At 40.0% G+C, this 23,928-nt stretch overlaps 3 protein-coding genes across 7 annotated transcripts in view; 2 read left to right on the top strand and 1 right to left on the bottom strand.

Annotated features, from left to right (window-relative positions):
- The first annotated feature begins 291 nt into the window (after positions 1–291).
- ddit3 (DNA-damage-inducible transcript 3) lies at positions 292–4,650 on the top strand. 3 transcript variants are annotated; one of them, XM_056750309.1, is made up of 4 exons: positions 292–471; positions 1,879–1,943; positions 2,055–2,563; positions 2,675–4,650. In XM_056750309.1, exons 3-4 carry the CDS (start codon positions 2,423–2,425, stop codon positions 3,332–3,334), a joined length of 801 nt encoding a protein of 266 aa, XP_056606287.1. In that variant the 5' UTR covers positions 292–471; positions 1,879–1,943; positions 2,055–2,422; the 3' UTR covers positions 3,335–4,650. The 3 variants fall into 3 exon arrangements, with proteins under 3 accessions (XP_056606287.1, XP_056606285.1, XP_056606286.1); XM_056750308.1 differs by having other exon boundaries at positions 293–471; positions 2,360–2,563; XM_056750307.1 differs by having other exon boundaries at positions 1,879–2,563.
- Positions 4,651–4,730: 80 nt separating this feature from the next.
- Positions 4,731–15,270, bottom strand: mars1 (methionyl-tRNA synthetase 1). The gene is made up of 21 exons (XM_056750306.1): positions 15,054–15,270; positions 14,793–14,883; positions 14,397–14,475; positions 13,256–13,387; positions 13,076–13,151; positions 12,807–12,985; positions 12,585–12,694; positions 12,356–12,472; positions 11,801–12,004; positions 11,280–11,481; positions 11,110–11,184; positions 10,870–11,040; positions 10,699–10,794; positions 9,440–9,557; positions 9,106–9,319; positions 8,358–8,489; positions 7,967–8,071; positions 7,680–7,875; positions 7,532–7,603; positions 5,892–6,017; positions 4,731–5,031 (listed from the first exon to the last, which is right to left on the bottom strand). Exons 1-21 carry the CDS (start codon positions 15,154–15,156, stop codon positions 4,882–4,884), a joined length of 2,748 nt encoding a protein of 915 aa, XP_056606284.1. The 5' UTR covers positions 15,157–15,270; the 3' UTR covers positions 4,731–4,881.
- A 709-nt stretch (positions 15,271–15,979) lies between these two features.
- Positions 15,980–23,928, top strand: part of arhgap9 (Rho GTPase activating protein 9) — a 30,369-nt gene continuing 22,420 nt past the window's right edge. For all 3 annotated transcript variants that reach the window (XM_056750588.1, XM_056750587.1, XM_056750589.1), the window contains exon 1: positions 15,980–16,034. The gene's annotated coding sequence lies outside the window, so the exon portion shown is untranslated. The remainder of the gene's footprint in view (positions 16,035–23,928) is intronic.

Raw genomic sequence — 23,928 nt, 5'->3', positions numbered from 1 at the left:
ATCTCCAACTAGAAACCGGTTGCCAAGGATTGCATCATTCCTTTCATGTGACTCCCTTACGCCCCAAATTCGTCCTGGCCGTCTTATGACTGCATCACATCTTCCTGCTCACACAAACTTCTCACAGGACGAGACAACTAGCAAAGTCATCAAGGCCCCGCCCCTTCCCACCTAGCGCGCCCGTTGATTGGATGTCTCTAAGCAGAAGATTTCCGTCTTCCTTATGTGATTGGATCACACGGCCGACCATCTTCTGTCATTTTCCTCGGTTCTGCGTTAGGCTGCACACCGAGGCCCGTCCCCCAAGTTCGGTTGAAGCGACTCTATAAATGTCCCCGGGAGTTTCCGAAATCCACACTCGGTGACTTCAGCTGAACAATGGTTAACATGAGCTATCACCAATCTCTACAGAAACACGCACAGACACTAAAACCGAAACAACCGAGGAAAAGAAGTAATAAAAAGAAAAGGGTAAGTGACATCTAGGCTATTTCTTTCTATTCAGTGTTTTGTGTACTTTTGTACACTGGCGGATCTAACGGCAGGCTGTTCTTTTGGACATCGGGAATGCGCATGTTTTGGCGACCATCCCACTGCTGTTTTTGGAATACAGTTGCTCAGACAGGAACTCACATTTCTTTGGATTTTTTTTTCTTGGCTTTCCATATTTTCCCTTTCATTGAACGGAATAGTTGTTGCGTCCTTATTATTTTATACGATTTTTGTCATCATCAAGTCTCCGGAAAACCTCGGGGTGACAGCTGTCAGTTCGTTTAAAACGGAAAACTTGTTTGAACAAGTCAAAATATTGCGAGCTTTTGCGAACGTTTTTCTAGCGGTTATAGCGTTTTTTTACACAGATCGTGTAATAACGCGGAATGGCGCACAACGCTACGCGTTCAACTTTTTTGCAGTTTGCGAATTTGAATAAATGCGATCTTAATAGCTCACACATCGTGTTTTTGTATCGTTTTAAGTACGTTACTTTTAAAGTGTCAGTCTGGCGTGACGTCACCGCCCTTTGTTTCCTCAGTCCTGTACTTTGATTCCATGACGTCATCGGCTCGGGGTCAGTTTCATAAATCCTCAGCGAAGTTGTTTATTTATATTTTAATAAGTGGAATAAAACAATTAAGGTGTCATTATATGGCAGTTTATATATAATACAACGACTGTCTTGTCATTTTAAAAGGATCAATGTAGGATTTATAATCTCTTTTTTAGGTTCTACCAATCCAACCTCACAGTACGCCCCCACAAATAAATGACAACATCTTTATTAGCATCATTTATAATCATTATAAGTATTTTTAAAAATATTTATATAATATAAAAACGCTCTTACACTCACGCAAGCATATCTGCGTTTGGTTTCATTGTCTTAATAACCGATAACCGATTAATAACAGATAACCGTTGTTTTTTAGTCGAAGTTAAAAGTTTACATTTTTTAAACAAAACAAAGAAGATGAATCTGAATATTTTGGTGTTTTTAATACGAGTTGAGAGTTTTGTCTGCTCTCTCAGACTGACGCACGAGGCGCTCTCGAGCACAATGAGCCTTTGTTTACATTAAAAACAACAATGGCCTAATTATCATGTACAAATAAAGATTCAATTATTGCTTGAATTGATTTGTACGCAGACATCCATCATTTTTCTGTATTACAGTGTCATTTCATAACACTTCTATCTTTGTTTCAAAACAGATTTTAGTAAATCCTGAAAGAAGTTGTGTTATATATCTAATCATAATACCATGTATTTGATTATTTTCCTTGTATTTTTTGTAATAGTGCCATTGTGAATTTGGGTTATTGTAACTACAAAACAACCATGAATGGTTTCCTGAGCTGTTTTATTTTTTGATTTCTTTAGAACTATTGGGACAAAATATCGCCGACAACTCACATTCAAACGTGATTGACAAAAGACACTTAAAGGTGAGACACTTTTATAGCTTTTTCATTCCTCATTCACAAGCTTTTTGTTGATTTTATGTGGAAAGGTTTTCACTGTTGAATATTAAATAGGCTGAATTTACTAATCGGCAGAAACTTTCTCTCGTGTACTGGCATGATTTGAAAGCGCCGGGTGTTATATGTGCAGTTGCGCTCTTTGGCCACTGTGTGTCCTTACAGCACGCATTGGTCGTAAAGTCACATATAATAACGGGTCACCCAGATAAATCAGCTATTCCCCGAATCTCCACAGCGGGTGATGTTGCATGGAGTGCTGATGTGTTGAAGCTCCTGGTAGAAGTATCCATGTCTGTTTTATTTCATCACCGTGGTACAGTGAGAGCATTCTGACGTTTTTTCTAACACTTTTCCTGATTTTTTTTGGTGTCGTCGGTCAGGTCTGGTGTGCTAGGTGTGGGAACATATCGTGTTGTGTCTGTGGATAGCGACTGTTTGGTGCGATGACTGCGGAGTGGATGTACCCCCCTGGCGTGGGACCGCTTTGTGGTGCAGAGTTGGAGGCGTGGTATGAAGACCTACAGGATATACTGGGCTCGGATGCGGGTGGGGCCAAAATTACGAGAGCCCCGCCTTGTTCCGAGGTCAGTAACGTCAAACGACGTTTTACGATTTGTCATCTGCACGTATTCTCTGATCGAATAGCTTTTTACCGTATTTCTCTTTTTTTCTCAAATATGTGGCAACCTGTGCAGAAGGAGCCGGAGTTCCTGGATGTTTTGGAGAGCTGCTCGCTCACCTGGCTAACGGATGGGCAGGTATGGGGGGACGGTGTGCAGCGCGTGACGGACGAGCCGCCCAACCACCCGCCGGACGTCTGTGCGACTCCCCCAAGACAGGAGGAGCGGAGAGGAGGTGACACAGAGAGCTCGGGCGGGGGAGACCTTCTGCCCCCGGAGTTCTTCGAGCTCCTGAGCGACGGGGGCATGGGGCTGGTGGACGCGGGGGCCGTGATGGTCACCGGTGGTTACACAGTCTCGCATCACCCGCCTTCGTCTCCGGCCGCCAGCGAGGAGGAGCTGGCGTCGACGGTTCCCGACGCTTCGTCCTGCTCCTCGGGGTCCCAGTCGCCCTCTTTCAACTGCTCACCCCCCTCCTCCCCTCCCCTGTCGCCTCCTGCCAGCGTCTCCTCGCGTTGGGGCAAGAGAAAGAGAGGAGGCGAGCGAGGAGGTTCTCTGTGCTCACCGTCCCCAGGGAAGAAAAGCAGGAGAGAGCGCGAGCATGAGAACGAGAGGAAAGTGCAGGAACTGACGGATCAGAACGAGCGTCTGAAGGCGGAGATCGAGCGGCTCGGAGAGGAGGTGCAGAAGACGCGTAGAGCGCTCATCGAGAGACTCGTCAACACCAGGAGGTGAAGAAGAAAGAGGAAACTTGTGAAGAGGGGTTGAAAGGAAGTGAACAATCGGGCGGAAATTTATCTTGTGGGGACCATGAAATGCACATTTAGAAGGAGCAGAGAAGACAAAAGACATGTGGCACGGGGGGAGCGAGGGTCTCGAAGAGCGTCTCCCACCGAGAGTGAGAGAGAAAGTCAGATGAAGCCAAAGACAAACAGAAGACGGGAAAGATCGGACATCAGGAGAACATGTCTACGTCACATTTCACTTCCAAAATCCAAATAAAAAACGTTCTTTTGCATCAAGGAAACAAAACTTTTTTGAGATCTGTTGAACTGAGATATTTTCATGACAATAAAGCCGTTTTGTACCTAAAAACAAAACCACGGTTTTAGGTAATTTTATTTATTCAAAATGTAAAAAATCATTCAAATTGGCTAAACATACTTTTTTGCATTAAGAGAATTTCAGCTCACAGCTGTGAGGATGGGTTGTGCTGAAACTGTCATGAAAATAACAGCTCCAAAATCTCCCGAGAATAAATGAAATGTTCCTTATGCAAAATTACAAACAATATTTCTTCCTTTTTGATTTTCGAGGTGAAATAGGACCACACGTTTCTCCTGAGATTTATCAAATAATCTGAATGAAAGTCGCTGTAATGCAGGATTTACACCCACCGTCACTTAACTGCAAATAGGTTTATCGGCTTTCCTTGTTATGCGATACTGATTGTTTTATACGGTGAGAATGTATCACAGTGGATGCAATAAAATTAAACGACAGTTTTAATGAACGATTGCGAAGAACGTTTGTATTTGTAACGGTGATTGTAGAAACAAACCGAGGTGCATTTCATTGTAACCCATCTGTTAAAGAAAGGGCTTAAAGATGTAAATTCAACCCTAGTTGATAAAGATTTGCAGTAGTAGCTCAGGACTGTTAAACAAAGATTGTGTGAGCAGTTTCTTATCTCCAACCAAGGCCTCTAACTGTGTGTGTGTGTGTGTGTGTGTGTGTGTTTGGATGAAGAGTTTACATGTGAATGGATGTTTACGGCGATTTTGCTCTTACGTATTTATCATTTTTTTTAGATGTAGCCATTTACACAATCTGCCTCTAATCCATGAATATTTTTCTATATTACATGCATATCAAATCGTGTCATTTAATCATCATGTTTAATCATTATATTGTAGTTTATTAATACAAATACACTTGCATGCCGAATTGCTGTATTAGAGTAGACAAACATTTTTATCTGAATTTCACTTAGACTTAATACGAAATTGTAATACACAAGTTTTATTATTAAAATTTTGAAACAAACTGAATTGAGTCTACATTTTGTGTGTTGATTTCATGATTTTTTTTTACTAAAACAGGCTTGGACCAGAATGAAACGGCAGATATATAAAATGATCAATGCATATATTTTATTGCGTGTTAATAAGGGCGGTGTTTGCATTTTCAGACAGAGTTGCCGTATAGAACAATATCCAGTACAGTTCTATAAAAATATTCATAAACCATCTACCTCAAGGGATAAAAATTCTGTCATTTTGTCACTTTTTCTTTGCTTTATGATTGGACGGCTCCTGGTTCTTGCCCTCTGCAAGAGCGAGTTGTTTTTTTAGCTCCAGTAATTTGGCGACTTCCTCTCCGATTACAGATTTCTCCGCTTTCTGAGCCTTCAGAGCTCGTACTTTATCAGCCTGAAACACACAAGTCGGACCCAATTATTAAATCTTCTGCATTTCAAACCATTAAAAAAAAGATTTTAAAATAAAAAACACAACTTGCTTATGCACAACCAGCCTGAACCGGTCGATATTCGTACACGCGAATATGATTCAATTAAATGTATTTAACTTGTATTCTATTATAAATTATTCCAATTAATTTATGATAACTAAACTATTTAATTTACTAGGTTTTAAAAATCAAATCAGTCAAAAAACAACTGAAATTGTGAGAGTTCATTTGTAATAACGTCATCTGAAAACCAGTACGTTCACGTCGCCGCTAAAAATAATTTCTCCCGCAACTATTTTCTATTTAAATTAATTCTAGATAAATGTTTATTTTAAAACTCAATCAATATTTAGAAACATCCATTTATACGAAACAGGAAAAATTCATAAAGTACACGTTGCAAACAAAGAAGTATTTGGGAAATAAGTGTTTGTTGCCAGATGCACACAATACAGTACGATTGCACCTTTATCAAAGTAAATTTAAAACAAATTACCAAAAAATTATAAAAAACTAAACAAGATACAGTTTGTGTTAATGTGCAACAACAATGGTGTGTTCTCAAGCACAACTGTTTTTCACATGTTCATGAAAATAACATTTATAATAAGTTATTATTATTAATTTAACTCTAATAAAAAAATAAGAATAATTAATATTAATCATTTCAAATATATATATATTTTTTAACAATCATTACAAAAGGAAAACACTTTGGCAAGATATCAGAAAAGAAGGCTGGTGTGGGGATGCTTGTACGTCCTCGGCATTGTATGAGAAACACCAGGTGTATTTAATTTAATGTAGATGTATTTTTTACCTGCTCTGTCACTTGCTCGGCCAGCCGTCTGGCTCTCTCTGGATCTGCTTTAACATTCACTGTGGAGTTGAGCTCAACACCGGCGCAGAGTTTGGTGTCGGCTGAAGCCGTGCTGGGAATCTGAGTCTAAGAAACGTACGAATCAATGTTTTATTATGCGGATGCTTGAGAACATAAATAAAAATGTTACAATTCACAGATAAAATAAAAGGACATCTGTTAATTCACAACGGCAAACACAACACCTGCAAAAAATCCTTGTTAGCAGACGCAGGCAGAGCTGTGAAATCAAGCCTCTTAAATAAGCCAATGTAAAATGATATTGGCTGTCTTCTGAGAGATGAGTTTTTCTTTTTCCCGAGAGCTGCCGGGGGCAGAATCTATTCTGAGTTAAAAGAAAAACGCAGCTCGCTGACTGACGGCGGCAGGCTTTGATCCAGAGTGACTGTTGTTTGAATACAGACATCATCAGTGAATCGATTTCACAGTCGGTTATAGTGCAAACGCAGACACAAAGGCGCGAGTACACCGAGTGCTCACATGTGTGTCTACCTCTCCTTTATCACTCTCCTCTTCTGGCTGAGTGAGAGAATCAGAGAGACAAATAACCGCAGGCACTTCATGTCATCATGTTACATTACAATAAAACCACACGATGAAAAAAGAAGAAGAGAAGCAAGTATAACATGTAGATGATCCTGTTTAAGAACAAATCCTCTGTTCGTGTCAACATCACGGTGGTACCAAGTGTTCTCCATTTAGATTCAATAAATTAAAAATAGATATACACTATCGTTCGAAATTTTAGAGATACTCGTGTGAAATATTTCTCATGATTTTGGGTAAAAAACAAACATTTTACTTATAAAAAAAAGGTTTCGTATACGGACGACTTGGACTAAACAATAAAAATTCATCCAATAAGAGCACAGAATAGATATGAGCTCCAATTAAAAACCACTGAGGGTGAGACCTCAAGAAGCTGTTTGATAAAATGACATGAAAGAAAACATTGCGGTAACACTTTCCTAGAAAGCATGTTCGATAATGCATTATAAAGGGTTATTAAAGGGTAAAATGCATTATAATTCTTCATAATGTGTGTTGTAATGCATTGTATGTAGTTGTTAAGAATTATGACCTATTTAAAATGTGTAGTGTTATAATAAGTTGCTAAGTGTTATAATGCATTAACTGTAATAACAATTATTTACAAAACATTACAATGCATTAAAAGGTGCATTACAATGTTTTAAAACTACTTTTATAATGCATTCTACATACATGCTTCAAGGAAAGTGTTACCAACATTTCTTCAATTTTAACACAAAGGGTGACAACACTAAAGATAATAAAATATAACATGACTGATTTTCTTATAAAACACAAATCTGTGTTATAGCATAGTTTTGATGAGTATACTGTCATTTTAAAATATGGGAAAATACTAATAAAGAATGAGTAAGCGACCCAAAACCTTTGAATCGTATATTTATATTCACTATAGAACTTTCAAGACACATTTTCATTTTTTTCAATTTCCATCCTTATTCCAGGCCTGAATATTTGCTACTTTAACATTTCCAGGTTTTCCGACTGTGGAAACCCTTAAATATCAAGGTGTGATTGTTTCTACAAACCTGTTGTCCTCCGAATTGCTTTCTGAAACCCTCAATCTGCTCGTTCTCCAACTTTTGGAACAAAGGACTGACCTGCACAAAAGGCCACAATAAACACATAAAAAAAGAAACACAACTTGACTCGGCACGTTAATAATGCGTTATTTACCGTGCCGATGCGGTGGCCGGCTGGTAGTGTACATATGAAAGTTCCCGCCCCTTGGATCATGGCTCCGGTGCAGTTGGGCGGAGCCTGCAGCTGCGTTCTGATGGTCTGACTCACGGTGGGCATGTAGGGCTCCAGCAGGGCAGAGAGGAGACATGCCACGTTAACCGATACGCCCGTCACCGTACTGGCCCGCTGTCTATATGCCAAATAAAAGTCAAGAAAAACTGTGAGAATGACAAATTGCAAGTCTCCGGACATTATTTTATTCCAGATTATGGTTAACTCACTTGTCCATGTCTCCTCCTTTGATCTTCTTCCAGGGTTCATTGAGCTGGATGTACTGGTTGCCGTGACGCGAGATGTTCAGGATGCACTTCAGAGCGTCACGGATCCTGACGGAGAAATAGGAAGCGTTACACGTCGTGGCTTTCAGAAAGTCTATGAACTTTACACATCACACAACACGCTTGACAAACGACCATTTGAAGTGACTGACAGGGAGAATTCAACCACAGATCAGAAAAAATCTTTCATCGTTCATTCATCCTCATGTCATTCCAAACCTGTATGACTGAAGATATTTTGGTAACCAAACAACCCAAAAACCAGCGAAACCACATTTCTCAAAATATCTTCTTTTGTGTTCCACAGAAGAAAGTAAGTGAAGTGGACACTGACCTGACTTTATCCAGCAGTTGTATGTACTGCTTGAGCTCCCAGCTGACCATAGCGATGAGACGTTTATCATCATCATTGAGGAGCATCTCGGGAACGCGTCCTTCAAAGAACTTAGTCACAAACATCGCTGCCCTGCGCAACACAACCAGACAAAATGACAAGCGTGAAAATAAAACAAGAAGAAAATCACAATTATAGCGAGCACTAAAACAAAAAAGAGAGAGAGAGAGAGAGGCTTTAAATTTCTTATTATTAACATTGCACTTAACTGATTAAAGGAAGAAAAAGGTTCAGTATGTATGATTATTCTCACAGTCTAATAAACAAGATCTAATGTAGAGAAATCATTTATATGTAAATTATTAATTTATAAATAATTTGTGTGGCAAATATCTTTGTCTGGAGGTGTATTTGAGCAGTGATCTACCACGCTAAATGTGTGATATAAAGATGATAAAATAATGTCTTAAGTCGTGAATGTTTTATTGATATGATTTAAGCATTTGTCAGACGCTGCTATCCAACATTGCACTTACAAATAGACAACAGGAACACAAATTGAAACCACAATAAACAGTTTAGTGCTAACCACACATATTATTATCCTAACGTGTAGATGTTTATGTTGCACAAAACAGTGTGTCTATCTGTTCTAAATTAGTCTCTACTACTGCATTTAAAAAAAACGTCTGTGTGTTCATGCACATAGTTTATTCATGACGTGTGGATTAAAGGTTCTGCTTCAAACCTGTTAATGAAGTTTCCCAGGTTGTTGAGAAGTTCGGAGTTGTTCTTGAGTGCCATGTCAGACCAGGAGAAGGCAGAGTCCTGCGCTTCAGGACGCACGTACAGCAAATAAAAGCGCCAAACGTCCGACGGGATTCCTGTGTCTTTGGCCATGTCTCCGAACACACCCACACCACGGCTCTTAGAAAACTTGGTGTCCTCATAATTCAGATATTCTGAAAAAAACATTTCATTTTTTCCTTTCATTCAACTCTTCTGCAGATAAGTTTACATGATGGATATGAAATGAATATTGATCATATGGACTCGTCTTGAAGTGTGTTTAGGTGTGTCACCTGTGGCAATGAGATTATTCACAATTGTGTAGTTGTCTTGAGCACCCAGAAGTGAACATGGGAACACCACGCTGTGGAAGGGAACGTTGTCCTTCGCCATGAAGTTGTACAGCTCCACCTAGAGGACACATGACATTATAACAAACCAATCACAGTGAGAAACTGTCAAGAACTTTCTGATGAAGTTTCACAGAAGATGAAGATGATGTATATAGATCGTCACTGTCCTTTTGAAACCTCTGCATCTTTACTGCATATTTTGTAGTTTTCATACCATACAGTACTGTTTATTCATAATATTATTTATTTATATGTTATTTTGTTTGTATTCTGTACTTGTATTTAGTATGTTCATGTAAACAATTTTTTTCTCTTGTAAATATATATATATATAGCATCAGAAAAGTGAAAAAAAAGTGAAAAAAACACTATTTTCTGATTCAGTTTTAACTTAAACACAGCACTCATATTTCTACATGTATTTAGGAAAATGTTATTTTTTATGAGATAACCTGGACTTTTATCACAGCTTTCACACGTGTTGTCATGCTGTCAGTCTTTCACATTTCTGTTGGATGACTTTATGTCACTCCTGAGGTTTGATTTCATTAAAATTCAAAAGACACTGGACTGGAATGGACATATAATAAATCTAGAAAAGATGATTGAATGATAATTTGGAACGGCCTTTTTATATTTTCAGCTGCATACATAATGAGAATTTACTTTACATTTTTGCTGCATTTGTAAACCAAAACTATGCTTGCACAATGTCAATAAAGTTCTGAAGTTTTAAAACTATTATAAGTATTTACAGTTCTTTATTAAAATAGTTTTCTGCATACAAAATATTCATTCTGTATATCCTATAATATATTATTCTACACCACTTGTATTACTGTTGTTAATCTTGTGTCGTCTCTGTACTGTCTTGACAAGTCTCAGTCTGAAGGTTTTCACAGGAAAATGTCGTTTAACAGTACATTTCTGCAGTCTATCATAATATAAAAATATAGTTATTAGAAATATAGTTTCTAAAAGTAAGATTATTAAGAACTCATTTATTCCACATCACCTCATCTCTGTCTCCATCTTATGTTTAAGTAGAAGTGTTAACTTCAACAGAGTTGACTATCTTGTGACACGTTTACCTGAGAGATTTATTGAACTGAACGTAAACATTGTCAAAGCAAAATCTATCGTATGTTAAATTACTTTTATTGTCATTGATAATAACTGCAAACAATTTTAAGTGTCACCTGCTGAGGATTCTTCCACCACTTCTCCCATTGGTCGGTGTAGTTTGCCGTGATGGAGAGATAGCCAATAGGAGCATCAAACCACACGTAGAACACCTTCATTACAAACATACGCACAAAGTGTTAAAGAAGAGCATTAAAAAAACAAACTCTCTCATGATAGTCTCGTACTTTCTCCTTGTAATCGGGGTGCGGTACAGGCGTCCCCCACTTCAGGTCTCGGGTGATGCAGCGCGGCTTCAGGCCGTCCCGCAGCCACGAGCGAGTGATCTGCCGCGCGTTTGTCGTCCAATCACCAGCCCCCATCGACTGGTCCAACCACTTCTCCAACTCGCCCTCCAGCTACACACACACACTAGAGTTAGAGGAATACACACAACATTTCATAGACGTATAGGGATGTTAAGTCACCTTTGGCAGGTCGAGGAACAAGTGTTTAGAGGACCTGATCACCGGAGTTTGCTTGCACACCTTGCACTGAGGATTCTACAGAACAGACATGATAACACAATCATGCTCCGATGGATTATAAAACATGTTTAATTTTGTATTTTTTGTATCATGAATGTAGACAAACGTACCCTGAGGTCCACAGCATTGATGAGACGGCCACATTTGTCACACTGGTCCCCGCGGGCTTCTGGGTAACAGCAGTGAGGACACACGCCCTCCACAAAGCGATCGGCCAAAAAGCGCTGACAGCTCTCACATCGCAGCTGTTCGACCGTTTCCTCCAAGAGAAAACCCCTTTCATGCAGACGCCAGAAAATATCCTGAGCGATTCTGACAAACAAAGAGAGAATCACATCAACTGGTGTTGAGATCTGACAGCCTCGGATTAAAGTTACTTCTTAACCTGCCGTCAAACAATCACTTTGAGAACATTAACATCCAATTTACTGACAATTTCCAACTTGTTGAGTAGCCTTGAAATTCGTAAACTCAATACTTTTTCATACATATACGGTAAACATATTTACACAATAGTTAAGGTGAAAAGAAATACAAGAAGTATATTTGAGTTTGAAGTGCTTTTAAAGTGCGTTAGGCAGATTCTGGATCCAAGAAGCGCGCTAAATGCTTCCCCTCTCATTTCTCTTACTCCGTCTGCCGGTCGGTGGTGGTGCGACCGAAAAAGTCGAAGTCGATCTGGAACCACTTGTAGATGGAGGCGTGGATGGCGTAATATTTATCGCAGATCTCTCTCGGTGTCAGACCCTCCTCACGAGCCTTGTTTTCAGTCGCCGTTCCATACTCATCTGTACCGCAGACGTACAACAGATTCCAGCCTCTCAAACGGCCGTATCTACAGAGAGAAAACATATCAACTGACTCCAGAGGTTTGTACCTTCTTGTTTCTGTTTATAAAGATGAATAATATCGCTTTTATGAATATGGCTGTTAAAGTTATACTAGTTGTTTCAATTGTATTTATTTTTTATACTTTATTTGTGTACGATTTCCTATATTTCAGATTCTTTAACGATTTAAAATTTTTCAATTTGTGCAAAAATGTGTATATTTAATGTCTCTTATCCTTGGCAATGTAAACAGCCAATAAAGCCGTTCCAATCTTGAGGACCTCTACACGGTGTTTCTCGTTTTGTTAATAATATGATGTGAAAAGTATGTATGATGAAGAATTTGTTGCTCTTACCTGGCGAACACATCTGCACTCAGCACACAGCCGATGATGTTGCCCAGGTGTGGCACATTGTTGACGTAGGGAAGCGCACTCGTGACTAGCACGTTTCTCCTTCCTTCCTGTGGGAGACTGAAGCGTGATGCACACAATTAGACAGCATACGCATTCTCAGATCCTCACAGGACATGTGCGTGTGACAGATGATAATAATGATGTGTTGTGTGTGGAGCTGAGATCATACATGGGGTGATTCCTCTGCGGCACTGCATGAGAATATTTGAGACCTGTCGACCACATCTGAGCCGCTTCTTCAATCTCCAGCTCTGACATCACACGTTCTGTGTCCTCAGCCTTACGAACAACACAGATGTCAGACAACGAAAAACATGCATGTGATGTGAAATGAGTATTGGATTGTGGTTTATGTCATTCAAAAAATAATCATTGGGTTGTGAGAGAGCACCTCTGCAGCGCTGGTGTTGGTCGGGCAGTCTCGCCGCTGTGTTTGTGTTGCTGGGTGTTTCTGTAGAAATGTCTTTAAGGCTTCGGAACTCTTTCCATGCAGAACCTTCTGAGCAGCCGTCTGACACGCAGACTGAACGTCAACACCATCAAACCAACCTCGCACAAACCGCAAGTCACCTACACGAGAAAAAGTGTTCTCTGATGTCCTGAACATCACATAAAACACTACAGATAGTGCCAGAAAATCACATGTGAATGTTCTCTTACCGGCTTCAAAACTCGAGTCGGATAAAATGGGGTAGAGCGCCGCCCACAGGACAATATCTGCAATTGTTATTGCATCCTGAAACACACAGTACAATTCTTCATTTCACAACCCTATTCTTTCCTATTTATTACAGATGGTAATAACAGGGTACATCTTGTGTGTGTGGGAATCAGACTCACAGAGGTTAAGAACTGTGTGGATGATTTCCTCAGGTTCTGTTCCAGGTGACTGAGGGGCTCTTTCATCACAGCCGCCGCTTCAGAACGCTTCCCCTGCAGTGCCATCATGTGGAGGGCCTGTAACACTGCAGGCTGAACACACAAACACAATTCTAAATGTTTGTAGAGCAACATCTCTTGTTTATGAGATAACATTTCTATGAACGAATCCATCATCTGAATTGGAATTGAAATAAATCAAGAAACCCAATAATCTCACTGAGAAAAGGTGCCTCTTAAAGGGGTCAGCTGGCGCGAATACGTGTTTTTCTGTGTCTTTGGTGTGTCATGAGTTGCCCTTGCATGTATAAGACACACATGTAAAAATGCCAAATTGAAGTGTGGGAACAAAAGATGCATTCTATCTAAAACCAAATGCTCACCCAGTAATGTACCACCGTAATGTAAACGCAAGTAAGGTGGGCGTACCTGTCAGTACGATTGAAGAGGTACCTTATCTTCCAAATATGGTAAGAGGCGTTGCATTGCTGTCACACGCTTGCAGTATTCCACCAATCACTTCGCACTGGTTAATTGGCCAATCATAGCACAACTCGCTTTTCAGAGCGATCAAAGCCAATGAGAGAGAGAGAGAGTTCTGTCAACGGAAGTCCAAAACGCTGGAGCGTCACTTGATTCATGGAGCCTTCAGATAGATCCAGGAAGTTATGTTTTCTCTTTAAATGCTTTATTTCTTTAATTTTTTATTCATTGAATGGGTTAGAAGTTCACCTCAGTTGATCTGATTTGTCGCAGCTCCATGCGTAACTTCCGGGAACTATTGAGAGCCATGAACCGTTCCATTGGAGTCAACAAAGTTGACGCAACTCTCTCTCAGTCTCAATAGCTATGAGAGCGATGAGCTTTGTAAAAATCTGCACGTTTCAGAGAGGCGGGGCCTCTAATATACATTGCATTACATCTAAAATAAAAATGATAACATTTGTTTTAGCCATGTCATAAGACCCCTTTAAACACAATTTCTTTCATTTTATAGAATGCTGTTTATTAATATATATGAAGCCTGCTGTAAAGTAATCTAATGTAATTACAATCATGTCTCATCATGTTTATTATCTTCCTTAGAATTGTAGATCGTCACCTGTAAATCTGTGATTTCCCATTCCATCCACTGGTTAGTGGCATCAGTTGCTTTCCGACCACTCACATCGAACAGGTATCTGTAAACACACAGTCATCTTTATTTCGGCTGGCATAAATATGAGTTTTTTTTAAATATGACAGGAAGTGATAACGTCTAACATATTCTAACAAATATAAAGATGTCAGAAGTGCTTAAATGAACACACTTTAGTGTCCGGACTTCAGAACAAGCCTAGGAACATCTTGTAACAAAACACATTTTATCACAACATTTGTTTTTCATTTAGCTTGACGTTGTACAATGGGGTTACTATATAAGCCTTGAGTTTCATCTGTTTGACAGAAGGACCCAAACACTCTTTACTGGATGTAAACAGAAGTCAAACACACTTACTGGCAGATGGTGTTTGGGCTGAAGAGATGCTGACCGCTGGGTAACAGAAGGACGGGTAACACCGGGCGAGTGAGGTATGGCACCACTCTCTCTGAAACCCACATATGAGATATTACACACAGACACTCATCATACAGTAAACCATAACACCATCAAAACGCTTTGTTGTTCAAAAAATGAAAAACCTGAATAGCATCTAGTTGTAAACATCAATATGTAAATGTATGTAAAGGTTGTTACTGTAATAACTGCTTCACTCACCCTCGTTGTTAACCAGTTGCACGTCACATTTTACTCCAGTAAGTTCCAGCACAGCCAGAACTTTAACGGAGTGCGGATTCCCCTCGCCGACAAACAGTTTCATTTCACCCTCCTTTAATTTATACTGATGATTAATTTATTTTGACAGATTTGACAGAAAGAGTCTTAAACAGTAACAGTCGACAAAACCGGCGTGAGTACCCTATACGCTGATGCAACCAGCCGTCAACACTTCAGAGGAAATTGTAGTTTTTCTTCTGCTAGTTTCCACACACACGATATGAATTCGAGCCACTTTATGACTACAATTCCCACAGCGACATCGCGCGCTGTCGTGAACCTGCCGTAAGGACATCGTTAATCTCATTGGTCAAAGAGACGCTGCGCCATGGTCCAATCATAATCGTGCACAATCGCAATCGTTTCAAAATACCTAATCTGTTCGTGTTTAAAAATATATAATTTATATTTTTGAAAATTATCTTCTTAACAGCTATTTTATGTCGTGAATTAATATTAAGAAGAGTTATATTTAATCGTGGCTTCATAATAAAATATATTTTCTGGAAAGGTTCTGAAATCAACGGGGCAAAAAACACTTTGTTTCAGGTTTAGTGACCTTTAAGGAACTTTGCAATTTATAAACATCCAGAAAAAGGAGGAGAAAAAACTGTAAACCGTCACCAGTGCTCAAGTAAAATGATAGAAGTGCAATAAAACTTATTTAACATATCCCGGCTTCTTATCTTAAACAACGATAACATTCATTTTCAATACACTCACAACCATATATGTTTTAATATTTTAACGTGCTTTAAATTAAGCCCTTGTAATCAGTCATGTAGATTATGACGTCACGTCACACAGGACGCCCCGCCCCCGCTGCTCACTCTGATCTCTGCACTGAAGTGAGAGAGTCTGAGCTCGAGAAGCGTCTGATTTAATAACAGAGCGCGCGCGTGGATGCACCTGCACTTACCGGTAAGAAAAATCAGACCATTCACAGTGTCTGTAACTTTTCTGCATTGCAAAGAATTAAAATAAAGCTCATATTGTGACACGTGCACATAGATATTATGCAGGACTTTTAAAAGTGATTTCTACAAGATAAACATAGAAAAACATTTCACTCGCAAATTACTCTGTATGTTTATATACGTCATACAAACCTTTTATTTATAATTATCTTACATTTGAAACTAAAGTCTAGGGGCAATATAAAGTAAATATTATTATGAAGTATGCATCTTAGTTTCAGTTTGTTAATTCAATAATTCTGTACATTGTTTGTGTAAATGGATCAGAAATGTACAATTAGCAACAATATCTACAGAACATTTCAGGTTTCCTGTGCAGAAACATGTTTGTGCTTTACGTTTTGCTCTCTAAAGTTGTCTTAGATTGTTTTCATTATATTTCTGAAACCAACACAGGCCGGAATTTAACTTTGCGAGACATTTCTTGATGTGCGTGTTTGTGAGATTCAGTAAAGTATTTGAAACCATCACCCTTGCGTGACCCAGCACATCTATTAATACACACAAATCTTTATTTATGACTCGGATGTTGGTCTTCCATGACTGAAAATCCATTTATTGGCTTTTTAATGGCACACTGTGGTGTCCTAACAAATCTGAGCTCAGCTTGAGATCTTTACTAAAACTTCTAGTGAGATCACTGGAATCTTTGTATGTGAAATATCTGAGAAGCAGGAAACTTAAACAAAAGTATTTACAGCCTTTTAGAAAGAACTCGGCTATTTCTGAGATCTCATTGGCAAATGAGTTTTTTTAAAGTTCTCTGGCCAGGAGAAGTAAAAGGTGGTACCAGGATCAGAAAACAATGATTGGCACATTGCGCAATGATCTCTTGCACGATTGGAGAACAAAGCAAATGCGCTTTACTGCAAAAGTCCATTTCGTGATAATGCTGGTGCACAGACGTTTATAAAGGATGTGGTGCGTGTTTTTCTGCCTTTCTGAAAATCCCATGAATGAGACAGATTATTTTTCTGCACTCTTTTTTCAGTTGCTAGTTTCAGATTGTATCATCGCATCAGAACCTTGCAGCATCCGGTGAGCTGAAAAGCACGAGAGCGACTGTTTCCTTAAGCAAAGGGAGTATACCTCCTTAAATTTGGACCGTTGAGTTCGTACAGGACTGAAACTACTAACATGTTGGTTATCGATAAAAATTCTGTTATTGGAAGATGTGCACATTTTTCAGGTCTGATTCATTATGTTGCGTTGTGTTGACCTACATCTAGGTTGGTATTGATGGGGTTAAACACACACACACCACTACATTAGCATCTCTATCTGATCTGCTCTGTGACCTTTGTGAGGTTCATAATAACCTGTCAGTTGAGATCTACTCATAATTCAGTCATTGGAATCCATGAAGAGTAGGGATGTGTATTGTTAAGATTTTATGGATGCAGAGACTGCTTATAGATACCGACACTTATCAATACCACGCTCTATAATTTGATGCAAAAACACATCATGTGGAAAGATGGTAAATATTTTAAGTTTCTTTATTACAGCTGAGCTTTAGAACTGCAGTTTACAAATGCTTCTGAGCAAACAGAAACTTCCTCATAACAAAAGTGTGTGTGCTCCTTAGCATACCACTTACGGCACTTAGCATGTGCTTAGGAGTAGGGATGGGTACCGAAACCCAGTACTAAAAGAGCCCCGGGGCTAAGTTGTGAAAGACCAGATAAGCAGTTTTAACTAAACGGACAAGCTGTTTTAACATCACAAACACGCAGCATGTTTGCGCCTGGAGTCGTGGCTCCGCACTGCAAGTCTCCTTGCGAGCAACCTATATATAATTGTGTGTGTCTAATTTCAATTGGATTAAATGATGTGACAACACATTTTCTACTTATTATTATGAATAAATCAACCCAAACAATAGGCCTATAATAAACTTAATAATTCGTAGCTTTACTTACATACATAGGACAAACATAAAAATCAGACCACTAAAATACACATAAAAAAAAAAAAAATGTTGCAGGCAGCTATGATGAATCAACCCACTTCTTTTAATACTGCTGGTCCGTGCAGAATACATATGATTTTACGTTACAGAAAATAAAGCAGTGTTATTCTATTCATAAATTCTTCATTTTTGGTCTTATTCTTTTATAAAAAAAATTGTTCAAAAGCACCGATAAGAAAACCTTTAAAGGACCGGACCGATAAGCAGTATCGATAGGAGTAGTCATACCATTAAAATCTAATAACAATTCATAATAAAAATAATGTAATTCAACATATTTACTTTACTTTACTTTTTACATTTACTTCACCATGGTTTTTGGCTGGTAGACCATAGTTTTTTTCCTTTCTGGTTTAAGGTCTACATACGTTTAAGTACTATTTTAGTACTACTAAGTCATATTTTTTAAGTATATAAACTATTTTTTATAATTTTACTATCACATTTACTTCAATTTACTAAAGTAAGTAAATATACTCCGTGGCCCAATTATTAAAAACAAAGACTTGTTCTCAAATAGAGGACTTTTATTTTGACGGGTTGCCGCAAAGGGGTGTTTGACAGAAGCTTCCTCGTGGTGAAACGACAACAATGCCGCTCTTTCACTCATAAACACGCAAGAAAGCAGATGACAAACACATAATGGAAATCATATGGCGCTAGATATCACACTAACGTCGAGCAAACTTCGGACATCATTCAGGGATGGAAGATGACAGGCAGCAGTCTCTAATTCGCAATTTAACACCCGAATAAACAGAGATAAAACAACACAATAATCGATAACAGTATTGTTTGTCATGAAGCTTATCGATACTCTGGTATCGACCCAATTATGTACCGGTCCAAAAAAGTACCAGTTCTCGGGACACATCCCTATTAGAGTATTGAGGTGTAAAATGAATGTAGATTTTAAAGGTAAAATAATCTGGATTTGGGTAAATCGATTTTTATGATTTGAGATCATATTGAGACCTTTAATAATATTGACGCAAATGAGATTTAAGCAAAAGATTCCATTTGCTCTTCGTTTAATCTCATTGAGAAGCAATTGTGGTAATACATTTGATTGTTGTTTCTTATGGAAATTCATATTTTGTATTTAACATTGGTAATTTTTGACAGTTAGTTCACATACAAGCATAAAATATTAACAGGTTTTAAAAATCGGTGCATGGTAAGAAAAGAAGATAAAGACATTCCAGCCAGGTGAAATTCCTAAAATTGAGTAGAAATGAGAGAAACAATTTTGTATTAAGTTAGATGGAGGAAATCTGAAAGATGTATAGAATGTACAGGATGTTACACAAAAAAAGACAGTTTCGTCTTTAGAGTTGAGTCAGTGTTGGATGAATGTCTCACTATGGGTCGATGAGAACATGCTGACTCTGTGCGAAGCTCTGCTTTATGGTCAAAGAACCGTAATGGAAAAATCTCACTGCCATGGGCTATCACTGAACAAACACTGAGAGACAGAGAGAGACTCTGATAAATGGTGTGTATGGACCACCAAGTTCCCTGTTTTATATCATGTTTATTATGTCATACTTTTGTAAGCCCGGTAATTAACATTAACACTGATTTATTAAAATTATCTATTAAATAATGATCCGTCAATTTAATCACGGAAAAATGTGAAATTATGCATGCACACACTGATTATATTGCTAGAAAAATAGTTGCCAAGTAGAATATCTAAATCCCCCACTACACTAGCCTAAGAGCAGGCCTGAGTATGTCATGTATTTGTATGTTTCACCCGTAATATCCCGTAAGGCCATTAAGATAAATCATCCACCCAAACAACACACAACACCCCTGCTTGGAAGACCAGTTTAAGACCGGATTATCTGGAGAATCATAGCTGTGCAAAATCTGGTCAAACTGATGAGCCGGCTTTGTCTTTCTGATGAAGATGGGTGACCGAGGACATTGTGCTGGTTAAGATATACACAGAGGAAAACAGCAACTAAGACACATCATGTGTTTGTAGAATAGCATAGAATACATTTGCCTTTTACAACTTTAAAAATACCTTAAAGTCCCAGTGAAATTAAAAATGACAATTCTTATTTTTTCATGAAATATTGGGTTTTTAGTAAATTGTTATCGATGTGGGCCATTTTCTTTTTTTGATTCATGTACCCTCATTATCTTCAGTTAAAATCTGAAAATGCACTTCCGCCCTGAAATGACTATCCATACGAATTGACGTAAATTAGACGGATTGGGCGGAGCATCTGTTAACTCCTTCCCTTCAACTGTCAGTTATAATGGACACTAACGCCATCACACATGTGAATGACTTCTTGCTTACTTCAGTTAAACACAAATTAAAATGTTTTATAGCATTTTTCAAGTTATGCACCTCTAAAAGCACATTATAGTGTCTGTGTGAGAAAACCATTCATATTTTGAGCTTATTTGGTGGAAAATGAAACCAAAACAAGCAAATCACAGTTCTAAATTAACTTCAAATTTCATTGGTTTGATGACAAGAAAGACCCAATGAGATCTGAATTTTGTATTTTTAGTTGGGACCTTTTCATAAATTGATGGATATTTTGAGATTGTGCTTCAGCTGAAGAAAGGAAGTTACATCTGTAATAACATGAAGGTGAATAAATTATGAGAGACTTTAAATTTTTAAGTGAAGTATTTCTGCATCAACTTCATCTCTGGTGACAGTGGAAACTCACCTCATCATACACACACACACACACACACACACACACACACACACACACACACACGCACACCACACACTCACACACTTAACAAACACAGCTCATTTGTTCAGTTCACCTCAGTGGTTTAGTCATCGATCCGTGCACGTGGTTCGCTTGTGGACCCAGTGGTATTGAACCTCAGAGGACACACGTTCATCTAATTAAACAGCCAGACTTAGTGTGTAATATTACATCTGACTAAAACTATGCATGTCTAGTTGAAATCACATAATTGAAAAATATATATATATACACTAAACAAAAATGAGAAGTGTTGCTGTACTAGTGTGTTGAATAACTTGATAGTAGAACTAAAAGTAAAACTGAAATAAAAATAAAGTGATATAAAACCTAATGAAAACTATTTGATAAAAGCAAAAACCACAACAGCTTAAAATGTAATTAAAATAATAATTTTACGTAAAAATATCAATTAAAATAAGTTGATAGTAGAACTAAACCTGAAATAAAATTAATAATATATGATAAAAGCACACGAAAAAAACAGCTTAAAATTAACCAAAAATATACATTAAAATCGATGCAAAGTAGTACTAAAACTGAAATAAAAATAAAGTGATATAAAACCTAATGAAATATATATGATAAAAGCACAAAACAGCTTAAAATTAAACTAAAATAGAATTTGAACTAAAAATATAATTTAAAAGCCAATTCAAAATAAGAATAAAACTACAATAAAACACTCACACAAAAAACACAATTATACACAATGCGCCTGCAAATAAGGTCAATCACTTTACACCGAAGTCAAGCCATAATTAATCGCTGTACACAACACAAGAACACTCTGTGTCTGTGTGTGTAGGGACAAAAGTCTTCCAAATTAGAGATCACTTCACAAAAGATGCTCTATGACAGTCGATGTACAGATGCAACAAGCTTTGCATCACATCAAGCAACATCATATTCCAATACTGACCAATCAGCAGCGCAGAAACAATGCAGGCAGAATTCCATTGGTGGAATCTGACATTTGTCATGGTAACAGATATCCAGAGCGCTCGGCAACAGGGCAGAAAGAGTGAAGGGCAAACGTGGAGCTTGATGCCAATGTCAACAAACACACACACACACACACAAACATCAGCGAACACATGTCACGGTTCTGCCTATCTTGTCTGGCTAATTCTTGGTCTTGAGGCAGAACCAAAACAGAATTCCCTGTTTCATGTGGGGAGAGAGATTTTGGACCTTTTGGGCTTCCATACTCTCCCCGAGTCTCGTCTGTGTTTCCCGCCATTTCGTGTCATTAGCTTCCCCTTAGTGTTTCATCTGTGTCACCTGTCCCCTATTAATTATCCTGTCATTGTCTCCCTTTAAGAATCCTCTTGTTTCATTGTCTTGTGCGGTTCATTGCGTTTGCCCTGCTTGTACGTATGCTATTTGCAGTTCCTGTTTCCTGTTTCCTGTTTCCTGTTCCTGTTCCGTGTCAAAGTAAGTGTAGTTTAGTCAGTGTTAGTGTTTTGTATCAAGTGTTTGTTTTATCAGTTTAGTTAGTTAGTGTCCTTGTTCGTTGTATAAAATTATATATATACCTGTCCTGTTTTTTCCCCCACGTGGGTTTTGTTTTACCTGTTTGGTTAGTCTTGTTATTTGTTAAATAAATCTGTTAACCCCTTCACCTCCTTGTTTGTTCCTGCCTCTGCCTGCAATTGGGTTCTAACCATGAGTATTCATGACAGAATGAACCGCCCCAACAGAACCCAGCAGGCAACCGCGGACGATTCCTTGCGGTCCCACCAGGCCCGACTCCTGTTGGGTTTTAAGCAGGGGGATCGCGGGATCAGGCAGTTCGCTCGGGAGTTCCTGGCTGCAGCTAGGGAGACTGAGTTCGGTGAGGCAGAGCTCAAGGTTATTTTTAACTGCTGCCTCACCGAGCCTCTCCGGCGGTCTGAGATGAGGATGTTGAGCTCCCTGTGGATGGGCGACATGATCAGGTATGTGGTCAACCGGGATGATCCCTGGCCATTAGTGCCAGACTGGGTTTCCACCCCCGTGGCTACCGTCCCGGAGGACCGCGCCCTGGCCGCCCTTACCCTGGGGAGCTCGGCACCCTCATCCGCAGCACCTCCTGCGGCCACTCTACCGTCGGCCAGTCCCACTGGCCGGCGGAGGAGAAAGAAACTACCCAGTCCGGAGCTACCCAGTCCGGAGCTACCCAGTCCGGAGCTACCCAGTCCGGAGCTACCCAGTCCGGAGCTACCCAGTCCGGAGCTACCCAGTCCGGAGCTACCCAGTCCGGAGCTACCCAGTCCGGAGCTACCCAGTCCGGAGCTACCCAGTCCGGAGCTACCCAGTCCGGAGCTACCCAGTCCGGAGCTACCCAGTCCGGTGCTACCCAGTCCGGTGCTACCCAGTCCGGTGCTACCCAGTCCGGTGCTACCCAGTCCGGTGCTACCCAGTCCGGTGCTACCCAGTCCGGTGCTACCCAGTCCGGTGCTACCCAGTCCGGTGCTACCCAGTCCGGTGCTACCCAGTCCGGTGCTACCCAGTCCGGTGCTACCCAGTCCGGTGCTACCCAGTCCGGTGCTACCCAGTCCGGTGCTACCCAGTCCGGTGCTACCCAGTCCGGTGCTACCCAGTCCGGTGCTACCCAGTCCGGTGCTACCCAGTCCGGTGCTACCCAGTCCGGTGCTACCCAGTCCGGTGCTACCCAGTCCGGTGCTACCCAGTCCGGTGCTACCCAGTCCGGTGCTACCCAGTCCGGTGCTACCCAGTCCGGTGCTACCCAGTCCGGTGCTATCCAGTCCCAAATATTTTTTGGGGGGGCGCCGTGGGGAGGCGACTGTCCGAGCGGCCGTTCCGGCCGCGGATCCGTTCCAGGAGCCGGAACCAGGCCCGTTCCAGGAGCCGGAACCAGGCCCGTTCCAGGAGCCGGAACCAGGCCCGTTCCAGGAGCCGGAACCAAGCCCGTTCCAGGAGCCGGAACCAAGCCCGTTCCAGGAGCCGGAACCAAGCCCGTTCCAGGAGCCGGAACCAAGCCCGTTCCAGGAGCCGGAACCAAGCCCGTTCCAGGAGCCGGAACCAAGCCCGTTCCAGGAGCCGGAACCAAACCCGTTCCAGGAGCCGGAACCAAGCCCGTTCCAGGAGCCGGAACCAAGCCCGTTCCAGGA

The sequence above is a fragment of the Triplophysa dalaica genome, chromosome 6 (genome assembly GCF_015846415.1).
Source record: "Triplophysa dalaica isolate WHDGS20190420 chromosome 6, ASM1584641v1, whole genome shotgun sequence".
Lineage (NCBI taxonomy): Eukaryota > Metazoa > Chordata > Actinopteri > Cypriniformes > Nemacheilidae > Triplophysa > Triplophysa dalaica.
The sequence above is the reverse complement of the archived record's forward strand: the minus strand, read 5'-3'. Positions and strand labels throughout refer to the sequence as shown.